Here is a 27390-nt window from a genome sequence, read left to right as displayed (position 1 = left end):
CCCTGTGGCTTTCACTCATTATTTTCCAGTCATTCTCACTCTGCTTTACTTTCCTCCGGCTCTGCCATTCTCACTGTCCTGAGTTAAGACACTGGCTCTTGTGTGTTTAAGATCTGTTTATGTTACATTTAAGTAGACGTATGGCACTTCCATCACACACTAATTCACCCATCGAGCCCTTGACGGAGACAGAAGCCACATCCCTAACTGTGGCATTGATTTTATATTTGTTTGACACATTATTTATATAGATTTGTAGGATCTTTTATGCATCTGTGAAAAATACAGATTTAAATATGTTAAACATCCAGCTTACAGCACTTCTCTGCTCACCTCCTTCTTTCCAAAGGGTGTTCAAATCTACCAGAAAGAACATTGTATCAGGTTTATTTGGGCAGAGCTGTTCTTTGTTTGTGTAAAAAAACGCGGTAAAACAAGGCCCTTATCTATAGTTCATAGAAAAGGCTTATGTTTAGTCTATGGAATCCAAATTAGTTTAATTTCAAGACAATTATTCACTTATACAAACATATTTATGGGTAGTAGTTAATAATAAACCCTCCTAAATGTTACACGCTGGACCTTTTTAAAATATTACTGGTGGTTGATGATGTGTACAGCTACCATCCCACATGTTGGCAGGTGTGTAAATACACAGACCCCATTCAAACCGGGGGTGTAGTGACATCCTTTCTGTGTAATTAAATTGTAATTGGACAACACTTAATACTTGTTTGAACTTGCCTGCCTTCAGATCCCACCACAAAAAATCAATTTGGAAGGAGGCACATGGCCTTTATTCTTTAGTGTGTGTAAAAACGAGTACCAAGGACACATGAAAAAAACCTCAGCCTCAACGTTTTATTCTTGTCGTGAATGCACCAGGTGGTTGAAAATATGATTCAGAACCAGAACCATGCCAGAACTGTGTCGGTGTGAGACCATAATCAAGGTCCAAATACTCCATCCATCCCTCTATCCATCCATCCATCCATCCATCCATCCATCCATCCATCCATCCATCCATCCATCCATCCACCCACGTTTTCTGTTTCAATATTCTTTATGTGATTTTTCTCTCCCTTGTTTCTATAATCTTCACTCAGTCTGGTGAATAAATCAATTTAAATAGATTTCTTATTACCTGTTGTTTTTTTCACACATTTTTCTTTGAAATGTAAACAGCACTGCATCTGAGTGTGTGTGTGTGTGTGTGTGCGTGCGTGTGTGTGTTGTATGAGTGAAAAGAGGATATAAAAGGAAACAAAGACAGCACAGAAAAGGTGTTGGAGAATGTGTGAGAGTGTCGTGTGTTCATGTGGGATTCAATAGCCTGCAAAATGCACAGATCTACGACCACTTGGATACAAACAGAAGATATTGATATCCATAGAATACTCTAGTCTTTTTTTTATTAGTACATGGGCAAAATCAATCGGATGAAAACCTGATGAAATACTGTGTGTGTACCTCTTTTTCTGGTATAAACACTGACCTCGTCAGGGGACCTGTTGTCTTCATAGAAACCAAAACCTGGCCCTAATAGTTTAGAACCACATTTTTGAAGACCTGGTTCAGTTCAGGGCTAAGATTTAGAACAGTGGTTGGGTTAAGGTAAGGTTTAGTGATTAACTGGACATGGTTCAGTGCTTTGTTTAGGCTGTCCAGATAAATGCAAGTCAATGTAGACTGTTCTAAGAAGAATAACTGAACAGACCTGAGTGTGTGTGTGTGTGTGTGAGTGGGGGTGGGGTGGGGTAGGAATTGGGGGTTGGGGAGTGCGAGCGATCCATGAATGAAATGTATCCTTTGTTTGCAGGCCCATTATCTAGATAATAACATCCATATTTCCTCTCATCTTCTGTGCTTTACCACAGCCTTACGAGTGCTCTCTCTCCCACTCTCCCTTACACACACACACACACACACAAACCGGCAGTGAGAGATAATGGAATTGTTGCCCCTGGTTTCTTTTGGTGAGATTGTAAATAAATTCTGTCATCAAAAAAGTGTGAGTCAAAGCCCATTTTAGTTGATGCATACCTGTGTCTGCTTGCGTGTGTTTTATTTGAATCTCCCACCTATCTGCATATGAACCTGTGTGTGTGTGTGTGTGTGTGTGTGTGTGTGTGTGTGTGTGTGTGTGTGTGTGTGTGTGTGTGTGTGTGTGTGTGTGTGTGTGTGTGTGTGTGTGTGTGTGTGTGTGTGTGTGTGTGTGTGTGTGTGTGTGTGTGTGTGTGTGTGTGTGTGTGTGTGTGTGTGTGTGTGTGTGTGTGTGTGTGTGTGTGTGTGTGTTCACAATCATTCCCCTCCCTGTCACTGTGGGCTGATAGCAGCAGTCGACAAAGACTAGTAATGGAGAAGTAACCCTCCTCCCTCCTCCCTCGTCGCTCTGAGCTTTTCATTTGCTGCTGAGATGACTTTGGCTGTCAGCCAGCCAATCTCCCATCTTCAATCTGAATTGTTGCTTACCATATCTTGACGTATTATCTGCAAAAAAAAAAGATAATTTGAGTGCCTGGGCGCCTGCATGTTTGCACCGTGGGAGAAAAGTTGGGATTTATGTCGGCGAGTATCTGGCGATTTACATTTTCCTTAAAATGGAAAGATTAGGAGAGACTCTAATTCTCTGAGGGCGTTACACGAGACTGTACGATTTGCATACACGTCGCTGCCTTTTGTCATCATTTCACTCGTGAACGTGTTTTCATTAGTTCCTCCCAGGTGCGGAATAGAACCGTCTTTTCCTCAGTCGCAATAACACAATCATCCAGTCAATAATCTGCCACAGTAATCATGTTTGTGTCCACAATAACAATACTCAATCCAATACTCCTATTAACACAGCCTTTCAATTACACTCTTTACATGGTCCGGTAAACACCTGTACTTTTTTTCCCTCTTAATTTTACTCTGTAATTATAACCATCTTAGACTTGAAGTCACTACTGTGGAAGTTACAAGTTGACCCGCAACTATTTCAAAATAAAAGTCCAAGCATTGTTTTCAAATATGGGAGCTTTAAAGGGGAAGTAAGTAGTTTTTAGTGACATCTAGAGGAGAGGCTGAAATTTACAACAACGAACTGCTCCTCTGCTCACCCCCTCCCTTCCCTGAGCGCTACGGTATCCTCAGCCGGTCAAATGTCGTCTCTCTCCGTGGTGCGGGCGTACGGTCAGGTACTGGTGTTCCTTTATCCGTTGTAAAATACGCGTGGTCCTCCATTCTAAACGCCTAAAAAGATCGCCTCAGCCTCGTCTCAGCGCTCGTTTTGTTCTCTCAGGTTTGTCTATACAGGCTCCAGTAGAAACATGGCGTCGTGGCAATGCAACATCGGCCCGCGACCATGTTATTTTACATGACTTTTTGAAACACTACGAAAATGAAAGAATATTATACAACGACTAGACAATGCAGGAGCACATAATATGTATACAAAAGTGGATTTTGGGCCATATAAACCCATAAATACTACACAGTGTCCTTTTAACTGTGTTTTTTTTTCATAATAATATCAAAGATCCATATTTCTATACTTATTTAACATGTCAAAGTACATTTATCTGAATGTTTGTGTGAGGGTGTGAGGATTTGATTTTTCGTCGCTGAATACTGTACTATATTTTCTAAATCTGTTTTCCTGTGTTTCTCTGTAGATCCTGGTGAACTCTGTGAGTCCCAACCGCCCTGCAGTGCTGTATGAGAAGGTGACTGTAAGTGACGGAGGAAGTCCTTTACTCCGAGACATGCTGTTCAGCCCCGACCAGCAGTACATCTACACACTGACAGAAAGACAGGTGAGTTCACTGTCGGGGATTTCACGGATAAATGCACAAATAACACGGAGACGTGGTCGCTCGCCAACTCCATTGTACATACTGGAGGTGTGCAGCTCGCCCATTTGTTGCATATCCAGATTTATGGTCTACTTTTAATAGAACAATTTGGCACGATATGATTTTCGCTGCCCTCACAATTATTTTCCATAAACAAAGCTCGTCAAGGCCTAATTTTTCTGCTGTTTATTTTGTGTTTATTGTGAATATGGATATTTGGTCTCACATCAAGGGCAAAGCAGGCTGCTACAAACACTACAAAACTATTAATTAGACTTTTGCCAGAGTAATATATCAACAATAAATTCAATATGCATAAAATGGCACACAAAGATGAATAAAAATACAACACTTATGAGCGTATTGTCTCCAGGGCAACAATATTGCAGATAATTTGGAGCAGGTGCAGCAGTTTGAAAACGCACACTAAACAATATTTGGGATGATTTGATGCAATAAAATTCTGCTTAATGTAGACATTCATTTGCAATTACTTATTAAATTAAACCCAATCTGTCAATTCTTACCGTCAAATACATATTTAATGACTCAGAGAATGAAGATTTTTGTGCATTCAGATCATCACAGTGTTCCACAACATTGTTCTATATAACTTGCGCAGGAATCCCGGTGGCATCATAACAAGCCACATGGCATCAAATGTTGTGATATTCCTACATGTGCTAAAGACACACAGTGTGTGTGTGTATGCTGTAATGATGGGTGTATATGTCTCTGTATAGCCATCATTAGCCTCCATATCCAGCAGTTCCTAATGTAACAGTTACCACAGGTGACTGCACTGGGCTAACAATGCCTCATTAACACACGCCTGGACACACACACACACACACACACACACACACACACACACACACACACACACACACACACACACACACACACACACACACACACGTGGGTACACAAACACGCAGCCTATGTGTGACTTGTACTGCACTCTGTAATTACATTTAGAGGGGATGAGTTGTGTTGTGCTTGTACAGTGGGTAGGATTATGAGGAGTAAGATATACAGCCCCTTACGTCTAATTGGGGTGAGATCTGCTGTGGATATTTGGTACTAAACTGCAGTGGAGGAATCAACTGTTGCAGTTATGCAATACTGCTACTGTCCAGGTTTGGATTAGGCTCAGTTTGGGATCAGGTGAATGTAGGCTCAGGAGAATGTTTGAGGTTAGACCATTGTCTTGCGAATGTTTGGACTGATTTATACTCCATTGCTTGACCCTTTTAATCATTGTCAATCTCCATCATTCCCTGTGAATTTCTGGATAATTACTTAAACATCGTGGTCTCTATGACCCTGCGGTCCATGCTATGACTTAGGTCCCCATACATCTGGCATTAGAATGCATTTCCTGGGGTCAGATAGCGCTTCTCCACATGCGTCTACACCTGGTATTGACATCAAGATCTGATTGCAAGCCGATCCCAGTCAGCAGGAAACAATAACGGATGAATGATTGATTCAAGCAGGCATGTAGTCAGGCAGATGTTTAGGGAGAGCTTGCTTTTTGTTGGATGTGTTTTCAATGTCTGATGATCACGTTTGCAAAAAGTCCTACCTAATGTCCAGATCCATTTTTTTTAGCTCTAGAAGCCACCTCTGAAATCTGTTGCACTTTTTGGTGTTGAATCTCTCTCACTTTAAGGCCCCATTATACTTCTACAACTGCATAATGCGTTATCCAACTGCCCCTCGAGCCTTCATAGTTCTCCGTCATGGTGCCGGATACGCACTGCAATTTCCCGCCCGTCAGTAGGGGTCGCTACACAAGGTTGTTGTGCTTCTGGCTACAGTGAGCAATGGCGTCCGAGAGAGAAAGACTGTTGTTGTTGTTGTTGCAGCTGATTAACATTGAAACAGTGGCCGTTTCTCACCTGAAATAAATATTTTTCTGTGTCCCGGAACACAGTTTTAAGATAATTTGAGGTGAGAAATTAGCCATTTAGAGTCTAAACATGTGGTTTGATGTTGTTAAGATATGATGTATTTATAGTTTGCCAGCGACGTTGTCGGCGGTGATCAGCTCCACCTCTGTGGACCCTCGGTGTGCACAGTGGCCGGCACAGAGCAGCGTTATCTTGGCCTGTCCTCGGAACCAATCGCAGCCCTTGCCCTCTCCATTGTCCCTTGACGGAGTGACGGACACTTTTCAGGCACTACAGCTTTTAAGAGTTGCACAGTTTTTAATTCATGCTTCTGTGGAAGGTCTCAGGTGTCTCTGTGTAACCACACACCTCCCATTAGACGTTTCAGTTGTTTAATGTTTCCTTCATTTCCATAATGAATGGCTTTTATGAAGTTGTTATAAAAAAGGAAACAATTTTGAATTGACTTACCTACTGCAAAACAAGTGGAGGTGGTCACTGCATCAGTTGAACCAATCATGAGAGCCACTGGGGAGATTATGTTTTGGTTTGACAGTTGAAGATTACACCTCAACATGGAGACTGTGACTCACATAGTGAAGTCAATATGACAGTAATGCATCACAACAAGATTTTACATAAAAGTATCTAGTGACACTTTTCCTGTCCATTTTTGTTGCACAAAAGTGTTGCACGACGTGGTGTAAATCAAGCTTAGATGTAAGGTGCTCGTGAATGTCGATGAGCGTCTTCACAAAGATAGAAGTGTAGTGTGTGTGTGTGTGTGTGTGTGTGTGTGCGTGCGCGTGTGTGTGTGCGCCTGTGGTCATTACCAGCCACACCACCGGTGAGATCCGTGTCTACTTTGATGGTGAGGCAGAGGAGAGGGAGGAGAACGTGTCGCTCCCCAGGCTCAGCTGCTGCGCCACTCGTTTTTCTGTCTCATTAGTGTAGTGAGCGGAGGAAGCAGAGATGGAGGGAGAAGAGAGGGACGTAGGTTTGTACATGATGTGAATATGTCTGCATTTAATAAATCCAAATTGGGCTTTGAGTAAAGACCTGATTAAAAAGGGTGAGATACAGTACATGTTTGATTAGAGACATGTATTTAGGCAAGATTCTGCCTGATGTATATTGGGTATTTTTCCCAAAGGAAATTATTACTGCTCGTATAATGTTAATATTTTAGCCAGTGTGATACACACGCTAGCTTTTCATTATCTCAAATGTTTTGACAAATTTTCAAAGATTCTGTAAAACAAAATACAGTAAATATTGCGAAAAAGTTTTCGAAGAGGAGCAGTAGGTGTGGCAAAGGTCTGAAGGATGACATGGCACCACATATTTCTATTTTGATAATATTTGCTTCCTGTTTTAACCTGAGAGATGTTCAGACCTCACATTCTTCCCTCACTTGCCTTATCCACCCTTTCCAATATTATCCCATACAGGGAAACGCAGAAGTTTGATTCCAAAACGTTCCTCTTTTATTCGCTGAAACAGTTAAAACTGTCAAATTGAGCAATATTTGACTTTTTTTTCCAATCGTCTGTACTTCCATTCAGGAGTTTTGGAGATGAGACCTTGACATAGAGGAGTTTGTTTTTGTCTCTGTAACTCGTGGACTGATCCTGTTTATTTTGGCAGTGGGAGCAACTGAAAGGGCTCGAGGGACACAAACACACTCACAAACGGATGTACATTTTTACTTATAGACTGTCCAAATTGACATCATCACTCAGGCTCATGCACTTAGTGTGCACAAACACACACTCACTCCAACTCCATCTACACTCAAGGACAGCCGGTCTCCATCCACCTCACATCATTCTCTTTTCTTAAGCACCCCTCACATATACCCATCACACACATACACACACACACACACACACACACACACACACACACACACACACACACGCACGCACACACGCACACACACCTCCATCTCTGTGTTTGATCCCCATTAATGGAAAGCAGGATTGGGTTTTATCAGAATGAGGGGCTGTGTTCGCAAGACCTGCTACCTAAACCCCCCATTCCAGCACTAATGACTAGAGGGGCCAATTCCCCTCTCCTGCTCTCCGTGCTACCCTCATCTTTATCCTCTGCCCTCCATCTATATTGCTGTGCCTCCACCATCCCTGATTTTATAAATCCTTGCATTGGCCGCCACACATGCACACGCACACTCTCCCATGTTTTCAACTAAGCCCAAATTGAGTCCTCCCCTCTCAAACTGCCTTCTGCTGATCCCATTCCCATGTTTTTAATGATGTCCCACAATCGCTTGCTTCACCCCCCACTACCTCCACCACCTCACACACACTTTCCCACATATGACACTGCCTTCTTCTTTGTCAATGAAGGCCAAGGTGGAAAAATGTTGAATTGAGAGAGGGATGGATAGATGGAGGGAAGAACGAGGTGTTGAAGGATGACGGTCGGTGGGCAGGTTTTTGAGCTGAAGGTGGAGGTGCTTCACTACCACGCACACGCGTACTGTAAATATCGACTCGGGATGAAAGCAGGGCTGTATGTATCACGAGTGAATGGGATGAGGGCCATGGTTGCAATCCTTGTGAAAGCTTCCTGCCTGTGTGTGTGTGTGTTTGTGTGTGTGTGTGTGTCACAGTGTGTGGGGGGGCTGTTTGCCGTTGGGGGTTCCTCCGACAAGCCAAGCACATTAAGGTGTCACTGGACATATCCACTGATGCGTAGCCCATGACAAGCACCGCCCCCACCCCACCCCACACACACATACGCACACACTTGAGCAGTGAGTCAGAGTTGGGGGCAACACCCGGTGATTTATGAGTCGCTCTGTTCTTGCTATATTCATCACTGTCATTATTATCAATAGAGGGTACGACAGCTGAAGAGTGTGTCCTACTGTGTGTGTGTTTGTGTGATCAGACGACTTCAAATCACTGTGGCTGTGACTTAAGTCCATGTCGTTGGTCATTTCACTTTGTGTGTGTGAGCAAACAGCTAAAAATGTCTTCACCAACTGCCATTGAGAAATGTTGACCTTATTGATAAGAATCTATTCACTCGCTTCTGAGCTGTGTTCACACACACATATTTCCTCAAGTGTTGTCAATGGGTCCTTTGTTTGCACAGCAGCTATTCTGGCAGGTGTAAATAATGAAATTAATGTCACTGAATTCCATTTGGCTTGCTCAGTTTCAGGGTACTTGTTCACTGTGACACTGTTTGGACTTACATAGACTGAATCACGATCCAAAATGTGTCATAATGTCTTATACAGTAGGGAATTTTTTTTACACACACTGTGATCCTTCATGGCGCTGTACTTGGTGTTTACACACTCAATGGGGACAAAATGCATTCAGTCATTGCTTTTTGTGTTTATTTAAAAAAATAATAATAATAATCCAGATTAGATACTTTCTTAACTTCTTAACACTGTCCCTCTTACACTGACCGAACACAAACTTTGTAATCATTTCTTTTAGTCGTGAAAATCCTGTGGCGGCTCGGTCGTGACACATCACACCATCGAAAATCATTTCCTCTGCTCTTTTATAGTCGAGAAGATTGAATTTGATTCCGCGGTTGCTGTTCTGGCTGCCACTGCACACGTGTTCACCCTCAGTGTAGAGCACACACACACACACACACACTCACACCGTCACACACATCCTTATGTCTTTGACGGCAGCCATGCGTACGATATCGGTGTGGTGTGCGTCGCTGCCTAATTGCTAAAAGCATGAATATTCATCGCGTGGGTCTGTGTTTGGAACCAGTCTGATCGTCGTGGAAACTGAAGGACACGAGGCGAGCTTTGTTCAAGTGCTGCGTGTGTGTACATAAAAGTGTGTATTGCTCAGTTGTATTTTGATATATTCGTTGTTGGCATCTGCATTTGTAAACACACTCAAACATTCAGTGTGTTTGTGAATGTTTGGGTTTGTGTGTGTGTGTGCGTGGGCTAATGCCATTGTCTGACTTTTTATTCAGCGTCTGAAAGAGATTTCCCTTCCACATTCATTTCACTGCTCCTTCGCATCCCTCGAAGGAATCCATATTCATGCACATCCTTGTACGTTTAAACTAGCCGTCCACAAACTGTTGGTTTGGGTTGCCACAGTAATTTGTGTTTGCTGACTCGGCATGGCCTCGGTGAGTGATATCTTACCCATAGGGTTTCATTTGACTTCATTCCTCTGTTTGCGTGTCTGTCGATCTGTTTACACGCACATATTACTGGTTCACTGCCAATCTCATTAGCAAACACATTAGCACACACTGACACCAACACACATAATAAAGCAGCTGGTTGTATCAATCAAGACTGACGTTTTAGCGAACTGGATACAGCTAATCAGTCAGTTCTAAGTAGCTCAAAGATTAATTTTCCTACAATTTATCAAACAGAGGAACTCCCAAAGTTAACAAGCGCATAATGCAGCATTGAAACATCAGCTAATGACTGACACTTTGTTTCATCATTTACGCGGCATATGTAGCATACAGCATGAGGTTTGTTTAGATACTGGGGCCTGACACTCGGTACTATTACAAATGAATTATGTGTTTTAAAATGCATATAAACGCACCAAGATATTGTGATCAGGAGTCGAGCTACTACAGCATGTAATAAGATAAGATAGTCCTTTATTTGTCCCGCAGTGGGGAAATTTACATTTTTACAGTAAAGATAATACATAGTAAACATGCATTACCAAAAAAAATTACAATATATAAAGATATTAACACGAAGACTATAAAAAAGTGTTAAAATAGAATACCTGTGTGTACACAGTGTACTCCTTTTGAGGACTGAAATATCGGATTTGAATCACATTTTCACAACGTACTGTGTGGCCACAAAGTGAATTTGACGTTTTAACTTTGTCGTTATTAACGTAGCAGAAAAATTTTCTAACTACTTGCTTTTTAATATTTATTTTCCGGATTTTCATTCATGCACAGAGCACCTGGTTCATTTAGATTCATGAGCAGTTTCATCTTTTCCAATCGCTCCACTCACCGGCAGTGGGAAGCTGGAGTGAGATACTTGGAATATGTCCTTTATGCCACATGCACGGACGGACGGACACACACACACACACACACACACACACACACACACACACACACACACACACACACACACACACACACACACACACTGTGTACGATCATTGTTATGTTAATGTTAATAGACCTGGTGCTGAGAGATGAAGATGAGGACACGGTGATGAGAAAGGGTGCAGGGACAGGTGCTCGTGGAGGTATATGGCTTTCAATTACAATAGTTCAAACCATTATAGCACCTTTCTCAGCACAGAACAGCGATGCACCCCTACACACTACACTCATGCGTGTATAGGTGTTCCTGTTAATTACGTCTCCAACCATGCTTGCTGTATGAATGCTAATGCAAAATCATGAATAAATAAAGGTTATTCCAACAATGACCACACATCCCCAAGTACATATAATTAATTATTCAAATGTTTAAAAGACAAAGACCTTAAAAATGGATTAAAGAAGGTGTGATCCATAAAAGCCCCCAACTTGGACTTAGATTCAGTTTCTGCTTTCACGACAAGACCATTTGACAATAATAGTATAATAATATTACATCAAAATAGTATAATAATTATATTTTTGCTGATATATTGGGAGTGCTTCGGCTGATTACTTTTATATACATATGTATGTGCTTCTTTTCCCTGCAGAGGTAAATTAGGCTCCTCTGAAGTGAAATGTACACTTTTTTTTTGGCATATTCATGTCACAGCAGATGCTGTTTTACAGTACATCGTCTTCATTGTGCAAAGTAAACTAACATAAAAATCACATCATATCGGTAGCAACAAGACTTTTTCATAAAAAAACTTTCACTTCCTCTTCTTAAGTTTTGGATAACGCTGATCTGGATGAATGAGAATCTCCACAGATTTAATCCCCTACTATTTGTCGTCATATCGAGGGATATTCACTGATTTGTCGATATAGAATAGTACATTTTAAATCCAAACGACGGCCAATACCTATATCTTGCCAATAATATCATGAATCCCTAGACAGTAATTGAAACAAATTGTCAAGAGTGTTGTACTTTTCCATCACAGTATTCCTCGATTGTAAGTTGGTTCTTTCTTTGTTAAAATTATTAAAGGTCACATAGAGTGGTCCTGTTGCACATATATGTGAGTTATGGAGGTCTACTTACATATATTAAGTTGTTTTTATGGTCAAAATCCTCCTAGTTGATGTAAACGAGCCGATTGAAATCTGTCCTTTTCGAAGCGCTTGTCAGTCGCGCTATTTTTAGCCATAAATCTCGCCCGAGAAGACAGAGTGTGTTGTGATTAGCCAGCGTAGAGCCTTCCCACCTGTGTTGTGATTGGCCAGGTATCTGGAAGTGACGTAATCTATCACGTCAGCTCTCAGAAGCGCAGCTCCCTCTCTGGTGCGGTGGATGCATTGCTACTCATTATCAAAACATTGTTTTAACAGTGTTTAAAAATAGCTTCTTCACGACTCCCCGCCGCAGTCCCTTTATGACTTTAAACCGGAGTCAGACCCAGAGTCAGAAGACACTGTTGCTCGTGAAACACCTCCACAACGGACGTTATTCTTCTTCTGCGGTTCAATGTACGCAACCGGATGTGCCCGGACTACCGCCCGGAGCAGGACGATCGGTTGTTCAGGAGAACCGCTGCTTACGTAACGTTTACGGGATTTTCAGTGATCTCGTTGAGCCCCGAGATTACAATAAAACACAACGTTCTCAGCAATGGCTGAACTGTTTGTTTCGAACCGTCAGGCTTCATAAACAAGGTAATGACGCAGATACACACCAAAAAAAACAGCGATAATAGGAACTTCCGGTCTAGTTCCGCTTTAAATCAAGACAATAATCAAATATAGTAGATACTGGCCTAGATACACAGAAAGGGTCAGTTTCCATGTCTCCTAATATCTCAAACCTTCCTTAACAAACCTCTCTCTCCAGTTGTATTATTCTCTTGTGTTTTTTTCCCTGTGTGCTTGACTGACAGTGTGTCTGCCAGAAGTGGGCTCAAACTCCTCTTTGGCGTGATGCCATCAGTCCTAATGGTAGTGTAGCTGTCACAAGATATCTTTGTGGGTCTCTCATCTCTCAGTTTTAGTCCACCATCTTTTTGTTCCCTCTGGATGACGCGGAATGAGAGGTTAATGGCTACGATATCCCTCTCTGAGCCCCCTCTCACCTTTTTCTTCTTAATCACTATCAATTGGCTGTACAATTGCTTCTCCTGTTGCTCGACAGTGATTGGGCCAGAACGATGTGTGTTTGACTGATTGTCATTGATTGAGGCCAATCAAAAGCTGGAATGGCCTGCAGAGCCACTCCTCGGGGCACATCACTGGATTCAGTCCCGCGTCTGAACCACAAGACGCTGTGAATGAGACAATGAAGAGTCACTTGTGCATGACGGTCGGTGCAGGGAGTCGTTTTGAATTTGTGTCAAACGTCGCTTTTTTTTTTTTTTTATCCATGCACAGCAGGTGTCATCAGAACCGTTGTGAAGTATCAAATTGGAAGAGCTCAGGAGAAATGGGAAAAATATTTATCTTCCTTTTATACAAAGGAAGTAACAGCAGAAAAAGAAAAAAAAACAGTATTATTAAGTACATTTGCACAAATATAGTACAAATATATGTTTATTATTAGATGGAAATTATTAAATATTGAAAAACTGAATTATTAGCTCAAAGGGACTGTATGTCTATAAAATGTTGAGAGTCTAAGGTGACTTTGTAAAAAGGCTAATTGGTGGGAACACAAAACAACTTTGGGGAAAAACACTGAGAGGGAAAACCTAATCCGAAAGTTACAGCACCTGGATGGCCTTCAAATACCAGAAAGGACGTAGAAAATCTTTTACAACTCTCTCCACTCTCCCAGCATCTATTCATTCTTTTTTATATTATTTTTTTATGCATAAGGTCCATGCGGGTGAAGCCATTCATCATAATTTGCTGCTGTAGAAATGTTGGCTCAAGGCAGCGACCTCCTTAAAGCAAGCCTTTTACCATAAATACTTTTTTAAGTTTGATTTTGAAGGTCCAGCGTGTAAAATTATGGTGAAATGTATTTCTTTAAGCAAAAATAGAAGATAAAACAATTATACCTTATGCTTGAATGTTGTTTTTCATTTCCAGAATGAGCCTTTTAAATTTTTATCTGGATTCAGGTCAACTTTACAGAGGCCGCCATTTTAGTCTGTCATGTTTTTACAGTAGCCCACAATGGACAAACTAAACATGTTTTGAGTTTTGATGCTAACTGAAGGCTATGTAGGTTCTCTAACACACTTGGAAAGAAAGGCTGCAGTGAGGAATATTCAGCTGTGGAGTTGCAACTTCATCAATAAATGTTATTTAAGGGCATTTTTCTCTTACATTTATCTGACACTCTGGACATTTGAAGTGGCGGTTTCTGCTGGACTGGTTTGTCAGTGTCCGTCTCTCTTCGTGGTATTTACACCAACTTTCTTCTTTGTAGATTTGTTTATTAGTTTGTCTCCATGATTAAATGTGTATGTGAATGTGGGGCTGTTTGCAACAAATTGCTCCACTGGGATGAATAAAGTTGTATTGTTTTGTTTCCCTCAGCTATTATCATCCATCTGCCCAACCCTACTGAAATATTAAATTACAAGGGTGTTTCCAAGATGGCTGCCGAGTGCCGAGACTTGCCTGTGAAGACTTTGCTTCCACACAACATCTCCTGCAAGAACAAATAAAGATCGTCCTCCATATTTTCCTCCTCTGTTCCTCTCTGTCGGTCTATATGGTGGTCACGTGGCAGCACTAATGGAAATGCCAGCTGTGTGGGTCTTCACTCCTCACCAAGTCCATTTACTAAAGTGACAGAGTCATTTACCAGGCAGCCCGCCTCTCCCATCCTCACTTAATTAGAAGACCCCTAGGCCTGGCTACCTTAGCTGCTCACATTTACCTCGTTCTCTCTCTCTCTCCAGGTTCCGTTGAGTCCATATTCTTTGTTTTCAGTCTCGTGCTTTGTCTCTATATCGCTCGCTCTTCCATTTCATCCTTCTTACTCTCCGCTTACTCTCTGTCAGACTCTCCCTCAAGTGAAGGACAGAGTATTATGGACAAATGGCTGCACACAGAGTGAGAGGACACTGACCTACAGCTCTTTTTAGGGGAGTTAATAGAAATGTCCGTGTGATGAGGATGGTGATGAAGAGTGATGCTTTTCCATATCTTTGTTTTTAAAGGTTGAACCCAGTTTGGGGTTTGTTTGTGTTGCAGCTCTTGTACTGATTCCATCCCTTATCTGCTCATCTCATTGTCTTGGCATGTTTTGCGTTTTCTTTTAAATGGGAAAAACGCAACTAATTAGACTGAAGTTAATATAGCTTCAAGTGAGCAATTCAAAAGGACCAGGAATTTGTGTTCTGCTCAAAACTAAGTATATTAGACCCTCACAAACTCTTCTACTCGAGGATTGTCATCTTAAATCTGTACATGTTTTCATGGCAGTTTCTGTGACAGGAATTGTCCTCAAACTCCAGACAAATAAGTTGTGTGAATGGCCGCTTTTACACTGGCACGGCGTATAAAGGACGAGATGAAAGCCGTAATTCAGGGAAGGAAAAACAAAGTAGTGGATGAATAATTGAGCCCGGTGCTGGAGAAAGAGGATAAAACATATAAATTAGAGAAGTGATAAAGCAGGAGAGCTGACGGGGAGGGAGAAGTGGCAGACGAAACATAATATGAGGGAGATAAATATGGCCGGAGAGGCAGGAAGGGCAGCGGACACAAGAAATACAGCAGGGCATCAGTTTTGGGAGAGAAAACAACATGTCACTAAAACAGGTCTGCAGTGATCATACCTGTCTATAAACGTTGATATTTTGTGTAGTGACATCCGTTTTCCCTTAAATAAATGATATTCAGGGGTTTTAATTTGGGAATATAATTTGCAGTCAGAAAATTGCAATCTTTTCAGTATCACAATAACAATCCATCATGACACAAGATTTGCAGGAACACTGTGATGTGAATTCCCACCCCAAAGATTCACTATTTGAACATTATGTAGCAAATGGGATGTGTCACAGTAGATGTTTTCAGTTTTTTTTTTTTTCAAGGGACCACACTGATGTGATTGCCGTTTTTCAATTTCCATTCCTCCCCTCTACTCAAACTCCACCCATCCTCCCTCTCTTTTGTCATCCTTCAACAGCTCTTCGTCCTATTCAGTGTCGAACTCTGCGAGTGGTGTTTGCTTTCCTTCTTATCGCCGCTCAGTCAACACATCAAGCTCCAACCAGCCATTGATGTTGTAAGCCCCTTACAATCCAGTCAATGCACACATGCTAACTCAGCCTTTGATTCAACCGCCCCCCCCTCTGACCCCCTGTTGAGCTTGGTGTTCCACAACTACAGGATCTGTCTCGCACACATAAACAACCTGTTGAGAGCCATATCGCTGTAGTTCTCAGAAAAGCTAGATGGGGCCATCGCTTTTTACACAAATCATGTTTGATTCGGCGTGCGATTCATTCAAATAAATTCTAACACACAGCTCTGAGAGTATTAGGTAAAAGGAAGAATAAGATGTTTTTCATTCAATGTTTAGTTGAAATGTTTCTCCTAATTCTTTCCTAATTTAAAACTTATTTCGCTGAGATACTGATACTGGTTAAAATCACTGGATCAAATATCACACTTATTTTTACATTTAAGAAGAAAAAAGCCCCCCAAAAAAGTGTTAAGACCGTATCGGACTGATTTGTAGTCGATATATCAGACATGAAAAAATGGTAGCAAACCATCTCTAGTATATAATTTTTTCCGAATAGGTTAATGCACTGTATATCAGTGATGCACAATATTATCAACACAGCATCTGTATTGGCAGATATTGGCTTTATAATGTATTATATCGGCAAACACACCAAGATCTGCTGATCTGACTAATGACTACAACAGTAGGCTTAATAGGCTGCTATAATACGATGCTACCTCCTTGACTTCGACTTTCAATTGCCGTTATTTATTTTAATTAAGATCATGTCTAAGTCTGCTGTGACATGAGTATAAACAAAATTATATTCATTTCACTATTTCACTACAGAAAAGACAGGGAAACATGTATATACAGTATATTGGCACATCCCTACTATGTGCTGTTGTCTTTATCTGGGGTTTTCCACTTTGACACTTTCAGCTTTTCACTGACACCGTGTTCCTCTATGTTCCTTTTCTGCAGAGTCTAGAGTCATATGAGGTCAAATGTTTAGCACAAGAGGTTCAACTCGTTTTACTCAGGGAGGTATGGACATGACTAATTTATGAGTTTCAAGCAGATATGTGTGTGTGTATAATAAACCGAGTTCTCTCACCCAGACATAACTGAGAGAGGAGGCTCTCTTGTTCTTCACACCCCTCCTCCTCTCCTCTGCTTTAGACTCGCCCTGTTTTTGAATGTTTAAAAAAAAAAAGAAAAAAACGAAGGCGCTACAAGGCCAACCCTTTTATGTCTTTAGATTTAACAGCCAATGAAAAGCCACAGTGAAAGCTTTACAGGTCTTGCAGGTTTTGGGGGTGACCGTCGCAAAACCTGTTAGCTGGCAGCATTAAGGCAGGTGATAGTGGTCTGTAAAACAGATTGAAGAGGAAAGGTGGAAAGTTTACAGCAGAAAGGAGATGTCATGGCACTGCGCTATCGTCCGGGTGGAGGTGTGACGACGGAGGAAGAGAGAGCGAGAAAGCGGATTTGAGTTACAGCAGTGGATGCTATTGTAAATAAGGAGATGGCAAGAGAGGGGATGGCAGGCTTGGTTTATAAGGTCATTTAAAGGAGTAATGTGGCGCGCTGTCTGGAATTGGCTTTCATTAAAAGAGCCGTCGAGAGAGACAGAGAGAAGCGGCGAGCAGAGGGGAGGTTGCAGGCCGTTTTCCCCCGGCAGTGTGCCCTGACACACATATATACACATTTTTTGGAAATGCATGCAGTTATACAAGTAAAGTCCCGTCTCCAGTAAAGCATTTTATAGCTCCACAGGGGAAAACAACCATCATATCCCTCCTAACACATCAACATCTCTGTGGTACTCCCACTCTACAGCCTATGGTGTCTACTAGTACAGGGACATTTGTGAACAATAGTCTATATCTATCATTACACAGGGTAATGATAAGGTTTTGCTAGCTCACCACGAACCCTTAGTGTTAGTATGATTTATGTGGACCATTGTCCTTAATCACCATCACAGTGATTTATGGAGAAGAGAGGGGGATTTTCGATAATATGAGGAACAGGCCATTCTTACTTCTCTCCATTTTCTTCTCTCTTTTTTGCTAAATCATAAACTACATGCTGCAAAGATATTTTTTTTCCCCTCCAATCATATATCTATGGCTACCTTTCTGTCATCCCTCCATCCATTATGTGCTCATTCATTCTTGTCCCTTTTCCCTTCCCCGTCATTCTTTTATTTCTAAGACACACCAGTTCCTTGTTCCATCCTTCTTTCAGCTTGAAACTACTCACATTCTTTCTGACAATGACACATAGCAGCCGTCTGCCACCATATCCCATCTACTCAGCACAATGTCCCAGCCAATTCTCCCTGTATGTGTCTTCCATTATGCCTCTATTTTACTCTATTTATCCATCCATCCATCTCGCGCTACTTCCAGTAGATGACCACCGTCCTCTCTCCCTCCCCCTCCCTGATCCTTACTGTTGCTCGTTTACATCATTTCATCTCTGTCTCCCTCTCTCTGTTTTGGCAGGAAGCCGCATAGATAGTTACTGAGGTTCTTTATTGGCTTTTATTGTAGAGGCATGCTTTAGTCTGTTGGAAAACGAATGAGGTTCCCGGGAATGGATGGATCTACAGAAGATGGTTTTAAGACAGAAACATGTACAGGGAACAGAGTAGGGCGTAAGGGACATGTACGTAAATGCAGAGTATAGTTTGCTCCCCCGAGCAATATTGTTCCATCCAAGAGTCTCAAATCCAGTCTGACGCAAGACATAAATGAGTTCCATCATGTCATATCTGTCTTGTATTTATGTTCCACTTAAAGCTCACTGAGGATTCTCAGCCTCAGTATGAAATGTGAGTGTTGAGGTCCTTTGTCTGCCTGGTTTCCATCGTCGTATCTTAACAAGCTTTATCTCATACCTCGGGCCCCTTCTCTCTCTCTTTCTGCCATGTGCTTTTTTTCCTCTCTTATCCCTGCGTACATCTTTTTTCTGTCTCCCCCACCCTCTCATCACAAGCTCATAAAGTCAGACCCCACTGGGACGAGCACCACTTAAGTCCCCACATACCACTGGACGGAGTTCTCATGGTTAAATGTGCATCTGTGGTATAATGGTGTTGGGGCAGTGCTGTTAAATGCTGTTACTTATCAGCCACACATACACACACACACACACATACCCACCTCATGAAACGGGGGGGATCAAGTGACTCATCAACTTGGGGCCCTTTGGTGAAGAAAGGTTGACTGTGGTGTTGACACGTCCAACACATGTGCACTCGCAGACCCGCAAACACATGCGGTTACTTTGCGGCGCACTATGGAGCGCCGTGTGCATATGCTCGCAATCTGTCTGTCACACACTTGCGCACACTTGTGAACGTCTTGAAATAAACACACACTTTCAGCCATGTTGTGATCCACGTGTCAACACCTGAAACTAGAATAAAGGACTAACTCGAAGTCTAGTTTGTAAAGCAACATCTGTCCCCCGTCTCCAAGCACACATACACGCACACGTTTGTCTTTCTTCAGCTGGTCGTTAAATCTTTTCAAACTGTATTGTGTCATTTTTAAACATCAACAAATGGCTCCACACAGTGCTGATTAAGCCTATCAGCTCCACATGACTCTCTCTCACTTATAGTGGTCTTTAGATCTGGTGCCGCCCGGCGACATTCCTGCCCTGCACACAGGAAGTCATTTGTTTCATGTCAAGACAGACGGAGGCAACCACAGCATTGCAGGTTTTCATAATCGATTCATTTGTTGATCATTTTCTTAATCTATTTTGTTTGAATGATTTCTTTGTTATATGGACCAAAGAAACCAGAAAATATTCACATTTTAGAATCTGAAAACTTGTTTTAATTCTTCTTTTAAAATACACCCACATAGTTGACGATTCATTTAGTATTAATCAAGTGAACTCTGTTGCTCAAAGAATCTGGTGGTTCGTTTGGTGGGATGAAGACGCTTTGCGCCGCCCATTCCTGTGCTGCTGATGTATACACACAAAATGCTCCCTCAGTTGGGTTTAATAGTGTTTGACAAAGTTGTTGTTTTCAGATGAAGGACGCAGCATACAAATGTTACATCATTTCTGTTAAGGGAGACCAAGCAGAGACAAAAATAATATTGTTTAAAAAGTTAGGGACTGCTGTGGAGGCAACAAGTCCCTGAAAATCATGTCCACACAACACACACACACACACACACACACACACACACACACACACACACACACACACACACACACACACACACACACACACACACACACACACACACACACACACACAGGGTTTGTCCTTCTGCTCATCTACCTCCCATTGGTGTTCGAGGTCACCTGTCAATCACTGCACTGTTACCACAGCCACCTGTCAGGTTTCCCAGCATGCATTGCGAGGTCTCTCCTGTACATGCTTCAATGGAGATTGTCACAGTCTACTGGACCAGAATCACTCACCAGAACGAACACACACACACACTATTTGCTGAGCACAATTTTGAGACTGAATCAGTCCGATAAGCTGCTTTCTGTTGAATATCCATCTCATTATTTCTTCTTCCCTCTCTGTCTCTAGGTGGTGAGAGTTCCAGTGGAGAGCTGTGAGCAGTACACCACTTGTGGGGAGTGTTTGGGCTCCAGAGATCCTCACTGTGGATGGTGTGTCCTCCACAATGTGTAAGTACCCCACACACAGACACACACATTAACCCACTCCAGCATGCTACCCTTCACACAAACCCGTTGCTTCCAATATAATAATGGTAAAAGCAGTGTTTCAGTGTTTTGGGCATTTGTGTCGTTCAAAGCACTCTGCTGAATAGTTAAAGTTCAGGGGATTCACTCCTGATTTGAAGGGAAAATGCACCCTAAAAATATTTTTTTTGTGTGAGTATTTTCAGGTTATTTTGTTATTTAAAACACATTTAAAATTAAACTGCGACCACACCCTTAGTAGTTGGATAAATTGAAACTTGAACTACACGTACCTAATACACGGCAGATCATTTACGACCAGAGATTCAGCTGCTACTTGGAATTTGTGAATTTCAAGTTGTTACGACTTCAGTAAAATGCCTCAAATAGATATTTATGAATCACAAAAGTGTGATTTATATCCAATTTCTACAGCGATAAGGCTTCCTGCAAGCACAGTGATGCATTTATCCTGTGTAAGTGTGTCATATAGTTAAACCTCTTAATAGCACATAAATAACAACACAGTTTGGCTGCCTGCTGGCACCGTGACACGCCCATTTGTCTTGGTGGTGCTTAGCTTATTATTGTGATGGTTTTTTTTTTCTCCTCTTATGTTTTTTTTTTTAAGATTACTCTTGTGTGTGTGTGTGTGTGTGTGTGTGTGTGTGTGTGTGTGTGTGTGTGTGTGTGTGTGTGTGTGTGTGTGTGTGTGTGTGTGTGTGTGTGTGTGTGTGTGTGTGTGTGTGTGTGTGTGTGTGTGTGTGTGTGTGTGTGTGTGTGTGTGTGTGTGTGTGTGTGTGTGTGTGTGTGTGCGGGAGGCGTACAAATCTAACAGATCTAAATAAGCAATGAACCGATCAATGTTCTGTCCTTTAATGTTATGAAATGCGCAAATTAAGCTGCTGACTCGTTACTTCCGCACCGCAGTGCTTCTGTAACTCTTGTTACAGAATTGTCGTGCAATGCGACAACCAACACACTTGGAAGGGAAGGTCCAGTGTGTAACATTTAAAAAAATAAAAAATAAATTGAAGATAAAATGTAAAAATATTCAGCAGCTACTTGCAACTTCACTTTTGCACACTGTACCTTTAATATTTAACCTGAATCTTATTTTTGTATGACCTCCTGAAGTTGAAATAATATGATTAGTTAAAATGTTATAAAATGAGAAAAGTGATGTTTTATGTTGATATTATTGGCATGTGAACACCAAATAATCGTATAATTTTCTATAAAATCTAATTGAATGATTCCATAATCTTCCCTCAGTCATGTCATGGTGTATGTATGTAAATAGGTTATTCCTCTAAAGCAGACCTGCATGACACCCCAAGTGTGCGCTCGTACAAGAGAGTGTTACACTTCTGTGTTATTGAAAGGTGACAGGATGTTAAACCACTTGTGGAACACCTCCAGCATCTGGCAAAAATCCCATCTCGCTCTGCATTAATTAAACGTATAAAACATAACGCCAACCTGTCTTTGCCCAAGGCGCACACTCAAAAGACACACACACACACACACACACACACACACAGTATGTTCTATTATACGCGTAATCATGATGGACCTGAACCGTTTGGGCACATTTTGACCTGGTGTCATGTGTGCAGCTCGCTCATTTCCTACTTGATAATGTCACTAAATCTGGTTGAGGCCCGTTGCAGATGAAATGGACAAGTAGTAATAACAGGCAAATTATTTATAAGCCTCATTCCAGCCCTCTGGTGCTTTTAGCCACATCTTATTAGCCGTGGTGGGTTCAATCAGCAGTGGAATTAAAGGGGGAGTCTACACACACACACACACACACACACACACACACACACGGACACACACACACACACACACACACACACACACACACACACACACACACACACACACACACCTAGGTGTTTCTAGGCAAATTAGCACACTTCATTCACATAAGTTCCCCCAGTCACACATCAGAGAAGCAGTATGAGAAGCAGAATGAGGTTTATAATGAGAAAATGTGTACATTCCTTGGGATCTCTTGTGTGTGTATGTGTGTGTGTGTGTTGGTGTCTATCAAGGGAGTGTTTGGCGACAGCTTTTTTTGCTGAGCGTGAGTGAAGGCTAACTAAACAAGGGAATGGAGAGCTGCTGTGCGAGGAGGCAGTTAGCGTTTCCCCCCCCCCCCTCCCTCTTATTGTTTAGGCCTCGCAAAATGCCGCATCAGCACTTTCCTCTTAACCACTGGGGCCAGTTGTTGTTAGTGCAGGGGGGTGAAGTGATAGCTAATGCATTATAAATGGCTAATAGTAAAACAGCTTCGATACGGGGGCTGTGTACTTTTTTCTTTTTTTTTTTAGCATGATCAGTTGGCTCGTAATTGCGTGAGGAAACGCTGACCTCGCTGATATATGGCTGGTGGAAATAGTATCATTTTTATTGTGTAGGGAATTTTTAATGATCGTCTTTATATCTGCTAAGAAGTCGTGAGTTGTGTGGAGCTTTAAACTAAAAAGATAGGGATAGGGGGTGGGGCAGTATGTTCATATAGCATAGTGTTTCTTGCACAAATGTCAGGGCCAATAAGGTAATGATGTAAAGGCCTACAGTAATGGCTGGGGGAAGCTATTAGCCTGTTTGTCTTGTGTTATTGCTCCCATTTGTGTGACGGTGATGGCTGTGCATGTTTGTCATCTTAATATGATCTCAATGTTAACGAAACAGTTGCTCACATCCGATATCTCTCTCTCCTCCGCTCACCGCTCGTCTCTCTGTCCTCCTCCTCTTGCCCTGTCCCTTTCACTCTGTCCCTGTCGTTCTCCTCCTCTCCTTTTTTGTTTTGTAGCTGTTCTCGTAAGGACCGGTGTGAACGTGCAGGAGAACCCCAGAGGTTTGCCTCTGACCAGAGGCAGTGTGTCGAGCTCAGTGTGCAGCCTGGAAACATCTCTGTCACCATGTCGGAAGTCCAGGTACACGTTATTTTCCGCTCATGTTTTATTAATATTCACATCAATTTTCAGGTCTCAGGAAGAGAGCATATTTTATACACGTTTTAAATACTGCAATTAAAACTAGCACAATTCATAAGGTCGGGAATTAGTCAGATGATGATGAAAAACAAACCTAAAGAAAAGGTAGCCTTCTGGAAATATTTAAAAATGGGGGTATAATACATCATTAAAAGGAGCGTGCTTGTGTCTGGTGGCAAACCTTTTCTTTATGATTTAACAATACATAAAACATCCCTCATCCATTGACCCAAAGATGGCAGAGAAGCCACATTTGAACTCCTCAATATTATCGTTATGTAATCGTAGTATTGAAAGTATTGAAACTATTGAAAATGTATGAGGTTCTTTTGAAATACCGTCCCCATAAATGATCAAGCCCAGAATCAAACCCCAAAACAATAGATTTGGACAAAAATATCAAGGATAAATATCAGTCTCCACAGGAACAGTTTCATACCCGAGACAATATTTGTTATTTCACAGTTGTGCTGTGATGAATTTGAATTACTTTGAACATCAACATCTACATATACTTTTGCTGGAGCTTCATACATAAGTAAATCATACCCTCAAACCCTCAGAAATACACTGTTCTTCCAAAGATTCCATTCTGCACAATAGCAAAAGGTCACATTGTGACAAAACCATGAATTTTAAGTGTTATCGTAGCAATTAAGATGCAAAAAAAAACTATTTCTACAGTGTCTTTTCTTTTTTTACATTTTCAATGTCTCCATCAGCAAATTGATGCACCATTAAGGAGACCATTACAGGAAATGGGTAACAACAGCCCACAGATGACACTGTGTATCTGTCAGTGATTTACATTGTTTAGTGTCAGAGTCATTACCTCAGTTTGCCGTAATGTTTGCAGAGGGCATTTACCTTTTTATTTATAAAAGTTACAGAATATTATCCTGAGGGTGGAACTTTTAATCATTTGCATGAGCTCTATATCGAGTAAATAGTTGACTTTTTTCAGTCAGCGGCACAGTTCAGTTCATCTCACCATAGTAGAGTTTGAAAAGGTCAAACCTGAGTGTGTAGCCCGAATGAGCTCAGCTACATTTACTGAAATACTGTGTATGACATCATACTGGGGAAGAAATGAAGAAGATTAATACGACAAAGTAACATTATTTCTTTAGAAAATTATTTCATGTGGCTCGCTACTTACATGCCTGTTTTTGATATTTAGAATATTCATTTTGCGTGTGTTTTTTTAATTATGAATAATATATCATTACATATAAAACAAACACCCTTAATTTGCACTTGTGTGAAATATTGTCACAAATGTTGTTATTGCTACATCACAATGGAATATCATGCAAATTAAAGCTAATATCGCTCATCCCTTGTTTTGGCTCCCTCGGACCTAAAGGGTGGAGCCAGCCACGCTGTATTCTGTCGATTGGACGGCATGCATGTTTTACTTACGGGTAACAAAGATAATGTAATGAGAAAAACATGAAAACAAATATAGAACAGGGAGAGGACATTGGTGTTCCCTTTTTGCGAATAATGTCAGTGCAGTAGTGTTTGCCATGTGGCCATCTTCTTCTTCATCATGTTTATTGGTAGGTTTCAGTGTATTGTGTGGGTATGATGTCATACTATTTATGTATGTAGCGTGTACACCACATAGTAGACACGCAAACCTGATCAGGGTTTACTTCTCCAAACCGTTCTGTGAGGAACTGAGCTGAATGCAGCTTCACGTGCAAAAAAATGGGGTCAGTGCAAAGTGGTCGTTTTGTTGTCCTTCACAACTTTTGGACAATTTAAAGGCAACAGAACAAACTGTGCATTTGGTGGAGAGAAAAAAAGGCTTGTGTGTGTGTGAACAGTCTGTCAGTAGCTAACACACACACACATTAACCTTGATGTAATAGCTGTTGCAGTGACTGACGCACACACACACACTTTTATTCCTCCAACTGTCACACACCACCTCCCCCTCCACCCCAAAACACCCATTAACCCTCATGTCATATCTTATAACAATCCATGTACACCATGTCCTTCCATTGATCTTGCTCTTGACTGTCTCACACTCTCTCTCTCTCTCTCTCTCTCTCTCTCTGTCTTTCTCTTTCCCTCCCTAGCTGGTCCTCCAGGCACGTAACGTGCCCGATCTGTCAGCGGGGGTCAACTGCTCCTTCGAGGACTACGTGGAGACGGAGGGACGGATCCAGGGTGGACACATCTTCTGCCTCTCTCCCTCCGTACGGGACGTCATTCCGATCACAAGGAACAAAGGTTGGGACGAGGAAGGGGTTGAAGGATGATGAAGTCATTGCGGTTGTGAGGTCATTTGGGTGGTGGTGAAGAGACTGGGTGCGGAATATGTGGAGAATTTAGGAATGACGATCCTTATTCTACTTGACGCTAATCACATCAAATTAGAGTTTTATTTCACGTGACATCACTGGTCTCAAAGGGGACATTCAAAGATCCAGAGACAGCTACAATGATATAACATAAGCGCACGGCGACTCAACATTAACTGCTGTGACCTCTGTTTGGTGACATGAATTATAACTTCATGGAATTTATGTATTTCTTTAGCCACTAGTTTGAAATAGGACATGATGTTGTCCTCTCTGGCCCCAGGAATACACATTTTTAACTTCACTTTCCTACCACACTCACAGTCACTTTCACTCATTATATTTCTCAATTTTTATTATATTTCCCCCCTCTTTGCCTCTTCATCTCTTCTCAAAATTAAATTCATCAACATGGGCTGATGCGTCTCCTCCTCAGAGTTTCTACATTATAACTGGAGGGAGGATAGAGCTGTGTTTTGACCAGAACAGAATTTTAATGTTACCAGATGATGCTTAGTGCATCTATATTCAGCATACAGTGTCACAACCAATAAAACCTAGAACGTTTTCCTTTCAACGCTGTAAACACTGCTTCTCATTTATCTACTGAAAATAGACATGTATTTGAATTCCCATTATCATGCATTATGCACCGCTGTCAGTTTCATTTAATTGTTTTTTTTTTCTTTTTAAAAAAAAACCCATCTAAAAAACACTCTTTATGCTTCTCACTTATTTTCAAAGCAGAAACCTCCATGTGGTTTATCGTTACGAGTTAAAAATAGCAGTTTTTGGGGTTTTTTTTGTTACTGTTGCATGTCTAATTCTATCACACCACAAAGATGATAAAAATGTGTTTGTTATTGAAATCCAGCTCGGTGAAAATGTGTCAGATATTGTGCTCTAACTTTTCCTCAGCAGTACTTCAACTGAGGCCAGTGTGTGCCTCATTACAAGCTCTCATCAGCTCCGGCACCCAAACACTGATTGGTGCTGCTATTTTTATTGCTACCCCACTGTTGGTGTGACATGAGCGGTGTGTTGCTAAGCTACACTGTTTCTTTGTGTGTTTGTGTTATCTGGTGTCACACAGGGGACTTAAACTTGTGATTATGTGTCGGTGAATAAATTGTTTAATACATACTCTGTCACTCAGTCAATGCAGCTTTCACATCAGCAATGGAATTCAACAGAGCCACAATGCAGGTTTTAATTTTGACCACGGTTTATTTATTTTCCAAAGTCACTTCAACCACTTCAACCATTTATTTGATTCACAAATGTCTTTACTCTCTGTTCTTAAATAGTCTTTTCAGTTCAGAAATGTGTTATTACTATTGTTCCTTA

At 41.4% G+C, this 27390-nt stretch overlaps 1 protein-coding gene across 1 annotated transcript in view; it reads left to right on the top strand.

Annotated features, from left to right (window-relative positions):
- plxna1b (plexin A1b) overlaps positions 1 to 27390 on the top strand; it is a 162206-nt gene that overhangs the window by 49890 nt on the left and 84926 nt on the right. The window contains exons 3-6 of the mRNA XM_083892918.1: positions 3657 to 3797; positions 20599 to 20699; positions 23545 to 23668; positions 25819 to 25972. Coding sequence (XP_083749044.1) covers positions 3657 to 3797; positions 20599 to 20699; positions 23545 to 23668; positions 25819 to 25972 — 520 coding nt within the window. The remainder of the gene's footprint in view (positions 1 to 3656; positions 3798 to 20598; positions 20700 to 23544; positions 23669 to 25818; positions 25973 to 27390) is intronic.

The sequence above is a fragment of the Microchirus variegatus genome (assembly GCF_963457635.1).
Source record: "Microchirus variegatus genome assembly, chromosome: 7".
NCBI classification, from domain to species: Eukaryota; Metazoa; Chordata; class Actinopteri; order Pleuronectiformes; family Soleidae; genus Microchirus; species Microchirus variegatus.
This window is presented reverse-complemented; position numbering and strand designations above follow the sequence as displayed.